The following is a 13,248-nucleotide window of genomic DNA, read 5'->3' as shown; positions in this document are numbered from 1 at the left end:
CCAACCAAAAATCCAAGACTATAGTAAGGCAAAAATGTCAAAATTTGACATGTCCTAAAAACTGTTAAAAACAGCTGGAAACAGCTTAGAATAGCCTGCCAAAACACGCCATAGCAAAGAAAGTTGCAAAAAAAAGTCCAAAACAGCATAATTTGGCATGTTGACAAATCCAACCAAAAATCCAAGACTATAGTAAGGCAAAATGTCAAAATTTGACATCTCCTAAAAACTGTTAAAAACAGCTGGAAACAGCTTAGAATAGCCTGCCAAAACATGCCATAGCAAAGAAAGTTGCAAAAAAAAGTCCAAAACAGCATAATTTGGCATGTCGAAAAATCCGACCAAAAATCCAAGACTATAGTAAGGCAAAATGTCAAAATTTGACCCGTCCTACAAAACTGTTAAAAACAGCTGGAAACAGCTTAGAATAGCCTGCCAAACCACGCCATAGCAAAGAAAGTTGCAAAAAGAGCCAAAAAAAGCATAATTTGCCATGTCGAAAAATCCGACCAAAAATCCAAGACTATAGTAAGGCAAAATGTCAAAATATGACCCGTACTAAAAACTGTTAAAAACAGCTGGAAACAGCTTAGAATAGTCTGCCAAAACACGCCATAGCAAAGAAAGTTGCAACAAAAGCCAAAAACAGCATAATTTGGCATGTCGAAAAATCCGACCAAAAATCCAAGACTATAGTAAGGCAAAATGTCAAAATTTGACCCGTCCTAAAAACTGTTAAAAACAGCTGGAAACAGCTTAGAATAGCCTGCCAAAACACGCCATAGCAAAGAAAGTTGCAACAAAAGTCCAAAACAGCATAATTTGGCATGTCGAAAAATCCGACCAAAAATCCAAGACTATAGTAAGGCAAAAATGTCAAAATTTGACATCTCCTAAAAATGTTTGAAAATGTTGAAAACAATTAAAAAATGCTATTTTTGACAACACAGAACTTGCTTTATGACGTTTTCACAGACATCGTTTTAATTACATACTGTACTTTATCTCTCTCGCAGGGTCGCCGGGCTGCAGACAGGCCTCAGGGTGGTGGTTGGGGTCTGGGTCCAGTGAAGGAACATGGGGTCCTGTTTCAGTGTAAACCTGAGAACTGGACTGACCAGAGGAAAGCTGCTCCCACCATGACTTACTGGGTCATCGGGTATGTCAACTTTTAAATATTTTGATCAACATGCTTTAAATCATGACAGGCAATTACAGCAAAATCTAAGCGCTTTCGTCTAATCCCGATCTCATCTGTAAGGCGGATGCTGCTCGAGCCTGTCCCTCAGGAGTTTTACGTGTGTTTCCATGACTCCGTGGCAGAAGTTCCCGTGGAGATGGCCTTCAGACTCTCATTTGGCCTGGCCCTTTAATCAGAGACAAAATTTGAACTATTCGTGAATACCTCAGAAACTTTCGTGTTTACCTCTGAATAGCGCAGACCAGACTTTCCGGTGAGACCAGCATCAGTGTTTACAGAGAAAATATAACACATTGTATGCAGTGTTGGATTTGTCTCAGATGTACAGTTTTGTATGGTCATTTGTTTAAAAACATGAGATTGAAGAACAGTGCCTCTTTTATTCTTTCAAAACCTTTTACATAATTCTGCTCTTTCTCCTAACATTTTAAGTCGTCTTCACAAATAGAAATATTGTATATTTACAGGCGTTTATATGATATGCATAATTGTAACCAGTGTCACAGCAGGAAAAAGCATTGACAAAGCTTCTCTGCGCATAATTGCATCACCACATAGATTGTACCAACAAAACTGCGTCTATTTTTAGTATTTTCATCCTTTAAAGTTTAAGCCGTGCTCTGAACGAGCAGCAGGTTCCTCTTATAGCACTCGAGGCTGCAGAGAGGAACCCTGGTCTTTGAGCAGGAGTATTTCTTGAGGTTGGTGCAGCCGCTGACTCCACAGTTCATCGGGGCCCCTGGCGGAGGACGGGGAGGCACATGGGTGGGAGCAGGGACCCCTGTTGGGAAGGAGATGGCCATGCCCTGGACAGAGTCGCTGTACCTGACCATGGGACACTGATTCTGCTTGGACTTCCTCTCTCTCATGCTTTTGATTTTGGCCTTGCTGGTTTTTGTCAGTCTCTCTATTGTCTGGTTCTTGTTCTCTTCGGCCTTCTTGGCTGCCTGAAGTCGTCTCTTTCGGGCCCGTTCCTCCCGCTTCTGCATCATCTCAGCCGTCATCTCTTTCTCCTTGTAACCCATGGGCAGCTCCAGCAGAGGCTGACTCTGCTGCTTGTGAAGCAGAGCTTTCTAAACAGGACCAGAACAGAAAAAACAGTTAGGGACACATGTTTCTGGCTACACTCAAGGGCAACTGGTATTTTTCAGCCTCTACTGTAGCATGTTATTAAAAACTGCATGAAGAAGTCACAGTATAGAAGGTCAAATGTCACAATATGACATGTCCAAAAAAGGTCAACAATCACACCAAAATGTCATACTATAGCATGTCGTCCAATTTTGGACGACATGCTATAGTATGACATTTTGGTGTGATTTTGAACGACATTCTATAGTATGACTTTTTAATGTAATTTTGGACCCAATGCTATAGTATGACTTTTTGATGTGATTTAACATTGGGTCAACAATCACACCGAAATAACATACTATAGCATTGGGTCCAAAATCACATTAAAAAGTCATACTAAAGCATGTCCTTCAAACTCACATTAAAAAGTTATACTATAGCATTGGGTCTAAAATTGCACCAAAATGCCAAACTATAAAGCATGTTGTTCAAAATCGCATCAAAAGGTCATACTATAGCATTGGGTCCAAAATCACATTAAAAAGTCATACTATAGCATTGGGTCAACAATCACATTAAAAAGTCATACTATAGCATGTCATTCAAAATCACATCAAAAAGTCATACTATAGCATTGGGTCAACAATCACACCAAAATGTCATACTATAGCATTGGGTCTAAAATCACATCAAAATGTCATACTATATAGCATTGGGTCAACAATCACACCAAAATGTCATACTATAGCATGTGGTCCGAAAGCACATAAAAATGTCATACTATAGCATTGGGTCCAAAAGCACATTAAAAAGTCATACTATAGCATGTCGTTCAAAATCACATTAAAGAGTCATACTATAGCATTGGGTCAACAATCAAACCAAAATGTCATACTATAGCATTGGGTCCAAAATCACATTAAAAAGTCATACTATAGCATTGGGTCTAAAATTGCACCAAAATGCCAAACTATAAAGCATGTCGTTCAAAATCACACCAAAATGTCATACTATAGCACTGGGTCGACAATCACACCAAAATGTCATACTATAGCATTGGGTCCAAAATCACATTAAAAAGTCATACTATAGCATTGGGTCAACAATCACACCAAAATGTCATACTATAGCATTGGGTCCAAAAGCGCATTAAAAAGTCATACTACAGCATGTGGTTCAAAATCGCATCAAAAAGTCATACTATAGCATTGGGTCTAAAATCACATCAAAATGTCATATTATAGCATGTGGTCCGAAAGCAGTCCAAAATGTCATACTATAGCATTGGGTCCAAAAGCACATTAAAAAGTCATACTATAGCATTGGGTCCAAAAGCACATTAAAAAGTCATACTATAGCATGTCGTTAAAAATCGCATCAAGAAGTCATACTATAGCATTGGGTCAACAATCATACCAAAATGTCATACTATAGCATTGGGTCCAAAAGCACATTAAAAAGTCATACTATAGCATGTGATTCAAAATCGCATTAAAAAGTCATACTATAGCATTGGGTCAACAATCACACCAAAATGTCATACTATAGCATTGGGTCCAAAAGCACATTAAAAAGTCATACTATAGCATTGGGTCCAAAAGCACATTAAAAAGTCATACTATAGCATGTCGTTCAAAATCGCATCAAGAAGTCATACTATAGCACTGGGTCAACAATCACACAAAAATGTCATACTATGGCATGTGGTTCAAAATCGCATCAAAAAGTCATACTATAGCATTGGGTCAACAATCACACAAAAATGTCATACTATGGCATGTCGTTCAAAATCGCATCAAAAGGTCATACTATAGCATTGGGTCAACAATCACACTAAAATGTCATACTATAGCATTGGGTCCAAAAGCACATTAAAAAGTCATACTATAGCATTGGGTCCAAAAGCACATAAAAAGTCATACTATAGCATGTCGTTCAAAATCGCATCAAGAAGTCATACTATAGCATTGGGTCAACAATCACACAAAAATGTCATACTATAGCATGTCGTTCAAATCGCATCAAAAGGTCATACTATAGCATTGGGTCAACAATCACACAAAAATGTCATACTATAGCATGTCGTTCAAAATCGCATCAAAAAGTCATACTATAGCATTGGGTCAACAATCACACAAAAATGTCATACTATAGCATGTCGTTCAAAATCGCATCAAAAGGTCATACTATAGCATTGGGTCAACAATCACACTAAAATGTCATACTATAGCATTGGGTCCAAAAGCACATTAAAAAGTCATACTATAGCATGTCGTTCAAAATCGCATCAAAAAGTCATACTATAGCATTGGGTCCAAAATCACATTAAAGAGTCATACTATAGCATTGGGTCCAAAAGCACATTAAAAAGTCATACTATAGCATGTTCTCCAAAATTGCACCAAAATGTCATACTATAGCATTGGGTCAACAATCACACCAAAAAGTCATACTATAGCATTGGGTCAACAATCACACCAAAATGTCATACTAAAGCATTGGGTCCAAAATCACATTAAAAAGTCATACTATAGCATGTCGTTCAAAATCGCATCAAAAAGTCATACTATAGCATTAGGTCAACAATCACACAAAAATGTCATACTATAGCATGTCGTTCAAAATCGCATCAAAAGGTCATACTATAGCATTGGGTCAACAATCACACTAAAATGTCATACTATGGCATGTCGTTCAAAATCGCATCAAAATGTCATACTATAGCATTGGGTCCAAAATCACATTAAAAAGTCATACTGTAGCATGTGGTTCAAAATCGCATCAAAATGTCATACTATAGCATGTTCTCCAAAATTGCACCAAAATGTCATACTATAGCATTGGGTCCAAAAGCACATTAAAAAGTCATACTATAGCATTGGGTCAACAATCACACCAAAATGTCATACTATAGCATTGGGTCAACAATCACACCAAAATGTCATACTATAGCATTGGGTCAACAATCACACCAAAATGTCATACTATAGCATTGGGTCCAAAAGCACATTAAAAAGTCATACTACAGCATGTTGTTCAAAATCGCATCAAAAAATCATACGATAGCATTGGGTCAACAATCACACCAAAATGTCATACTATAGCATGTGGTCCGAAAGCAGTCCAAAATGTCATACTAAAGCATTGGGTCCAAAATCACATTAAAAAGTCATACTATAGCATGTGGTTCAAAATCGCATCAAAAAGTCATACTCGAGCATTGGGTCAACAATCACACAAAAATGTCATACTATAGCATTGGGTCCAAAAGCACATTAAAAAGTCATACTATAGCATTGGGTCCAAAAGCACATTAAAAAGTCATACTATAGCATGTCGTTCAAAATCGCATCAAGAAGTCATACTATAGCATTGGGTCAACAATCACACAAAAATGTCATACTATAGCATGTCGTTCAAATCGCATCAAAAGGTCATACTATAGCATTGGGTCAACAATCACACCAAAATGTCATACTATAGCATGTTGTTCAAAATCGCATCAAAAAATCATACTATAGCATTGGGTCCAAAATCACATTAAAAAGTCATACTATAGCATGTCGTTCAAAATCGCATCAAAAGGTCATACTATAGCACTGGGTCAACAATCACACTAAAATGTCATACTATAGCATTAGGTCCAAAAGCACATTAAAAAGTCATACTACAGCATGTTCTCCAAAATTGCACCAAAATGTCATACAATAGCATTGGGTCAACAATCACACCAAAATGTCATACTATAGCATTGGGTCCAAAAGCACATTAAAAAGTCATACTATAGCATGTCGTTCAAAATCGCATCAAGAAGTCATACTATAGCATTGGGTCCAAAATCACATTTAAAAGTCATACTGTAGCATGTGGTTCAAAATCGCATCAAAATGTCATACTATAGCATGTTCTCCAAAATTGCACCAAAATGTCATACTATAGCATTGGGTCAACAATCACACCAAAAAGTCATACTATAGCATTGGGTCAACAATCACACCAAAATGTCATACTAAAGCATTGGGTCCAAAATCACATTAAAAAGTCATACTATAGCATGTCGTTCAAAATCGCATTAAAAAGTCATACTATAGCATTAGGTCAACAATCACACAAAAATGTCATACTATAGCATGTCGTTCAAAATCGCATCAAAAGGTCATACTATAGCATTGGGTCAACAATCACACCAAAATGTCATACTATAGCATTGGGTCAACAATCACACCAAAATGTCATACTATAGCATGTGGTCCAAAAGCACATTAAAAAGTCATACTATAGCATGTGGTTCAAAATCGCATCAAAATGTCATACTATAGCATGTTCTCCAAAATTGCACCAAAATGTCATACTATAGCATTGGGTCCAAAAGCACATTAAAAAGTCATACTATAGCATTGGGTCTTAAATCACACCAAAATGTCATACTACAGCATTGGGTCAACAATCACACCATAATGTCATACTATAGCATTGGGTCAACAATCACACCAAAATGTCATACTATAGCATTGGGTCCAAAAGCACATTAAAAAGTCATACTACAGCATGTCGTTCAAAATCGCATCAAGAAGTCATACTATAGCATTGGGTCAACAATCATACCAAAATGTCATATTATAGCATGTGGTCCGAAAGCAGTCCAAAATGTCATACTAAAGCATTGGGTCCAAAATCACATTAAAAAGTCATACTATAGCATGTGGTTCAAAATCGCATCAAAAAGTCATACTAGAGCATTGGGTCAACAATCACACAAAAATGTCATACTATAGCATTGGGTCCAAAAGCACATTAAAAAGTCATACTATAGCATTGGGTCCAAAAGCACATTAAAAAGTCATACTATAGCATGTCGTTCAAAATCGCATCAAGAAGTCATACTATAGCATTGGGTCAACAATCACACAAAAATGTCATACTATAGCATGTCGTTCAAATCGCATCAAAAGGTCATACTATAGCATTGGGTCAACAATCACACAAAAATGTCATACTATAGCATGTGGTTCAAAATCGCATCAAAAAGTCATACTATAGCATTGGGTCAACAATCACACAAAAATGTCATACTATAGCATGTCGTTCAAAATCGCATCAAGAAGTCATACTATAGCATTGGGTCAACAATCACACAAAAATGTCATACTATGGCATGTGGTTCAAAATCGCATTAAAAAGTCATACTATAGCATTGGGTCAACAATCACACAAAAATGTCATACTATGGCATGTCGTTCAAAATCGCATCAAAAGGTCACACTATAGCATTGGGTCAACAATCACACTAAAATGTCATACTATAGCATTGGGTCCAAAAGCACATTAAAAAGTCATACTATAGCATTGGGTCCAAAAGCACATTAAAAAGTCATACTATAGCATGTCGTTCAAAATCGCATCAAGAAGTCATACTATAGCATTGGGTCAACAATCACACAAAAATGTCATACTATAGCATGTCGTTCAAATCGCATCAAAAGGTCATACTATAGCATTGGGTCAACAATCACACAAAAATGTCATACTATGGCATGTGGTTCAAAATCGCATTAAAAAGTCATACTATAGCATTGGGTCAACAATCACACAAAAATGTCATACTATGGCATGTCGTTCAAAATCGCATCAAAAGGTCATACTATAGCATTGGGTCGACAATCACACCAAAATGTCATACTATAGCATTGGGTCCAAAATCACATTAAAAAGTCATACTATAGCATTGGGTTTAAAATCACATCAAAAAGTCATACTATAGCATGTGGTCCAAAAGCACATAAAAAGTCATACTATAGCATGTCGTTCCAAATTGCACCAAAATGTCATACTATAGCATGTCGTTCCAAAGTGCACCAAAATGTCATACTATAGCATTGGGTCAACAATCACACAAAAATGTCATACTATAGCACTGGGTCCAAAAGCACATTAAAAAGTCATACTATTGCATGTCGTTCAAAATCGCATCAAAAAGTCATACTATAGCATTGGGTCCAAAATCACATTAAAGAGTCATACTATAGCATGTGGTTCAAAATCGCATCAAAATGTCATACTATAGCATGTTCTCCAAAATTGCACCAAAATGTCATACTATAGCATTGGGTCAACAATCACACCAAAATGTCATACTATAGCATTGGGTCAACAATCACACTAAAATGTCATACTATAGCATTGGGTCCAAAAGCACATTAAAAAGTCATACTATAGCATTGGGTCCAAAATCACATTAAAAAGTCATACTGTAGCATGTGGTTCAAAATCGCATCAAAATGTCATACTATAGCATGTTCTCCAAAATTGCACCAAAATGTCATACTATAGCATTGGGTCAACAATCACACCAAAATGTCATACTATAGCATTGGGTCAACAATCACACCAAAATGTCATACTATAGCATGTTGTCCAAAATCACATTAAAAAGTCATACTATAGCATGTGGTTCAAAATCGCATTAAAAAGTCATACTATAGCATTGGGTCAACAATCACACCAAAATGTCATACTATAGCATGTCGTTCAAAATCGCATCAAAAGGTCATACTATAGCATTGGGTCAACAATCACACCAAAATGTCATACTATAGCATTGGGTCTGAAATTGCACCAAAATGCCAAACTATAAAGCATGTCGTTCAAAATCGCATCAAAAAGTCATACTATAGCATTGGGTCCAAAAGCACATTAAAAAGTCATACTATAGCATGTCGTTCAAAATCGCATCAAAATGTCATACTATAGCATGTTCTCCAAAATTGCACCAAAATGTCATACTATAGCATTGGGTCCAAAAGCACATTAAAAAGTCATACTATAGCATTGGGTCTTAAATCACACCAAAATGTCATACTACAGCATTGGGTCAACAATCACACCATAATGTCATACTATAGCATTGGGTCAACAATCACACCAAAATGTCATACTATAGCATTGGGTCCAAAAGCACATAAAAAAGTCATACTACAGCATGTTGTTCAAAATCGCATCAAGAAGTCATACTATAGCATTGGGTCCAAAATCACATTAAAAAGTCATACTATAGCATGTCGTTCAAAATCGCATCAAAAAGTCATACTATAGCATTGGGTCTTAAATCACACCAAAATGTCATACTATAGCATTGGGTCCAAAATCGCATCAAAAAGTCATACTATAGCATTGGGTCTTAAATCACACCAAAATGTCATACTATAGCATTGGGTCCAAAATCACATCAAAATGTCATACTATAGCATGTGGTCCGAAAGCACACCAAAATGTCATACTATAGCATTGGGTCCAAAATCGCATCAAAAAGTCATACTATAGCATTGGGTCTTAAATCACACCAAAATGTCATACTATAGCATTGGGTCCAAAATCGCATCAAAAAGTCATACTATAGCATTGGGTCAACAATCACACCAAAATGTCATACTATAGCATTGGGTCAACAATCACACCGAAATGTCATACTATAGCATGTCGCTCAAAATCGTATAAAAAGGTCATACTACAAAAAGTAGTAGAAATAGTATATCATGTAAAGAAAAGTTAAAAAAAATGTTACTGTATAGTATGTCATATAAAATAGAATAAAGAAGTCATTGTATAGCACGTCATTTTAAATAGTATAAAATTAGTCATTGTTATGGTGTTATTCAAAATAGCACAAAAAAGTCACAGTAATGTACGTTTTTAAAAAAAAAAAAACTTTTAAAAAGTCACGGCATAGTATGTCATATAAAACAGAACAAAAAAGTCAAGTCATGACGTCAAAATTTGCACTAAGAACTCTGACCAGCGTTAAAAACATGAGAAAATAGTGTTGTCTTACCTGTCTGGCTGTGAGCAGAGACTCGTCGATCTCCTTCTTCAGCTCTCCGTTGTCGTCGAGCTCTCCCTTCTCCAGAGCGTCCAGCCACCGCTCCTCCTCGTCCACCGGCCCGCCCAACATGGAGTCTGAGTCCATGTCTGGCATCGGGGACGTGGCCAGGTTGCTGTCTTCATCTGATACACAACAAATAAGAAAAAACTGTTATAAAAAGTTAATTTATATTCACTGTGCTACTGACAAGTGCAAAGGTTAGTGATGGGATAAAAATCACAAATATTAAAGCTTTTGTTTATCATTCAATGGATGTGTAAAAATATCATTTGTACCATTATCAATGCCATCTTTAATAAGGCATCATGGACTAACAAAATAATGTATTATTTGGAAAATAAAGAATTAACAAAATTATTTCAGTACAGAAAAAACAAAAGCAGAGTTGTTTTTTCTGTGAAATAAAAATACTTTAATATTCTGAGATAATAATCTTGTTAATTCAGAAACAAAAACATTAGGTGAGTAAATTGTTTATGTGTAATAACACGGCCTCTGGGAACAACAAAACACTGATAAGTGGGTGGATGCATTAATAGTTAATTTCAGTCATTTTCAAAACATTTAGACGAAGAAAAGGAAACATAAATTTGTCACAATATTATAATAAATAAACCCTAGATAATCCGTTTTACTGACAGGATTAAATTTTTCATCAACGTGTAGGATCTTAGCATGAAGTACTTCTAACTTACCCAGCCAGGCCCGATACTGCTCCAAAGGTACCGAGGGCTCATCGTCTTCATCATCATCGTCGTCATCATCATCATCGTCATCATCATCATCAACATTATTAATTATCATCAAGGGAGAGGGAGGACCAGCCACACCGGGGTGAACCGTGAAGGTGGGAACACTGAAAGAGACAACAGGAAACACGTTTTAGATGCAGCTGACGCTTTGATTCACCAACAAACCGGCCACTTTTCCACCTCCCGTCTCACCTCTTGGTCCCCAGCGTCTGTCCGCCCAGTTTGATCTTGAGTCGGAGCTGCGGAGGAGGCCGAGGAACCACGACGGGCTCGGGCTCCGGGGCCTCGGCGAAGCTGTGGTGCTTCCTCTTGTGCTTCTTGTGTTTTTTGTGTTTCCGCTTGTGAATGCTGTGCAGGCTGGAGCCGCCTTCACCTGAAGAGGACGAGGGAAATGCAACAAATGAATACAAGAAACACTGAAATGTGAAATTGTTTTGTCATCCAAATGCACCTGTGTTGATTCAGATTCATATGATGCAATAACAATGTAAGTTTTCACTGATATTATTTGGCATCTGCTTACAACAAATGTAAAATTTCAACAAAATAAACAAAATATAAGACTTGAGTTTTTCTTGAGGCACATAATTGCAGCTCAACTAAACACTGAACCCAGAACCAGCTGTTGGTATAATTAAGTGAATGTTTCATACTAAGTTCCCAGTTTATTAAAATTCACGTTTCTAAAATCTACCAGCCACTTGCATATATACATATAACATTTGGCTGGTAGCTGGTGCAAAAATTTTTCAAAATGACCATAAAGTTGAATCAACACCTCCAAAACAGTTTTAGCATTTCAACTTTTTTAACAGCACTCTTGCATTAGCTTTAAGATACAATATTTTATAAATCTCAAGGGAAACTGCTAAGCTGCAGATGGAATATAAAGTGTGATGAGTACAAATATAAAATATAAAGATGACAACAATGAGATGAAGATAAATAAATAATATAAACAGGAAGAAACCAGTCAAAGTAAGGATGCATATTTTGCATATATGGTATTGGATCTTAAATATACTCACCGAGAAACCTGGGGTGAATCATGTCTTTTCTTTTCCCCATTGAAACGATAAAACAACAGATCTATGCACCAAGGAGAGGACACTGGACAGCCGGTCTGCAGCGCTACATAGCAGCTGGAAAGTTATCGGGAAAACGGAGCAGACTCTGCAGAAAGAGAAGCACAATTTTTAAAACGCTAGAAAAACAAGTCATAATTACCCTTTTTTAGCAAGTATTTATGTGCAAGTTGCACCCCATGTCTTTGACAGAAATCAAGGCAGTTCCTCAAGATTCAAAGGGTTAAGTTGGCCAAGTTGCTTTAAAAAGGGCATTTTTATTCTCACCTTTACTTTGACCTTTACTGTGCATTGAATATATTTACATACATATTTATCGAGGTGATCGTTAACATTAGCTAGCATTCATGTAACGCCTAATAAGACGACCATCGCATAAACAGATTAGAGGACACAGTTTCGAAGAGAAACGTGTGGCACAAACGAAAATCCTGAGATATTTTGACTGCAGGTGAATTACACCGAGCCAAAGTTACACTGTTTGTAGTGCGTATCCGGCATTACTGTAGCAGTAAACAAGACTGAGATAAACAAACAACTAACAAAAAACTAAGGCAACAGATCCGTTTTGATTTAACTGCGTGTAAAGTTCACATTGTTGTTCAATCATCGAGAAAACAATATAGTAAGTAAATAAGCTTGAACAGCAACTTGCTTCATTTAGCCGGATGTTTGCTAACATTAACTAGCACATACTTAACGCCTAAAAACACTCCCATCGCTTGTATCATAGGTTCAAGATACACGTTTTAAAGGAAAACGCGGAGCATAAACAACATCACGGTGGTATTTTTGTCAGAAACAGACTTAAAATTAAACTAAAGTCACTGTTTGTCGCACGTAAGCAGCAGCGATGTATTAGCTAGCTCAAGTAAACTACGCTAACACTAGAGGTAACCGCTACGTTTATCGAAGTGCATTTGAAGTTTCTTATCTTAATGTTTAATGTTAGTTAAACCGTTGCAGCACAATAATTATCGATTAAGAAAACAATATAAGTTAAATGAAGGAGCCCGTTAGCTTGAAGCGCAACTTACCGTATGTAGCCGGGATGTTAGCTAACATTAGCTAGCACGTAGTCGACGCCTGAAAAGACTCCCATCGTCAAAACAGATCCGAGTTTGAAGTTTGAACGAAAAAAGTGGTGCATAAACGGCAAATCCTGAGTATTTCTGTCTGTAAGAGACTTAAAATTAAGCTAAAGTTACACTGTTTTGGCGGAGATGCAGCCAGTTGGCACCGCCGATTCAAACTGAA

At 36.9% G+C, this 13,248-nt stretch overlaps 2 protein-coding genes across 3 annotated transcripts in view; one reads left to right on the top strand and one right to left on the bottom strand.

Annotated features, from left to right (window-relative positions):
* The window catches only part of intu (inturned planar cell polarity protein), a 36,673-nt gene extending 35,252 nt beyond the window's left edge, over positions 1-1,421 (top strand). For both annotated transcript variants that reach the window (XM_088073323.1, XM_042512731.2), the window contains exons 16-17: positions 1,017-1,159; positions 1,262-1,421. In XM_088073323.1, coding sequence (XP_087929449.1) covers positions 1,017-1,159; positions 1,262-1,373 — 255 coding nt within the window. In that variant the 3' untranslated portion in view covers positions 1,374-1,421. The remainder of the gene's footprint in view (positions 1-1,016; positions 1,160-1,261) is intronic.
* A 140-nt stretch (positions 1,422-1,561) lies between these two features.
* On the bottom strand, positions 1,562-13,248 carry ino80b (INO80 complex subunit B). Its single transcript, XM_042512732.2, has 6 exons — positions 13,029-13,248; positions 11,935-12,079; positions 11,099-11,279; positions 10,850-11,010; positions 10,104-10,276; positions 1,562-2,274 (listed from the first exon to the last, which is right to left on the bottom strand). Exons 2-6 carry the CDS (start codon positions 11,972-11,974, stop codon positions 1,810-1,812), a joined length of 1,020 nt encoding a protein of 339 aa, XP_042368666.1. The 5' UTR covers positions 11,975-12,079; positions 13,029-13,248; the 3' UTR covers positions 1,562-1,809.

The sequence above is a fragment of the Plectropomus leopardus genome, chromosome 23 (assembly GCF_026936395.1).
Source record: "Plectropomus leopardus strain MGB_pleo_1.0 chromosome 23, ASM2693639v1, whole genome shotgun sequence".
Lineage (NCBI taxonomy): Eukaryota > Metazoa > Chordata > Actinopteri > Perciformes > Serranidae > Plectropomus > Plectropomus leopardus.
This window is presented reverse-complemented; position numbering and strand designations above follow the sequence as displayed.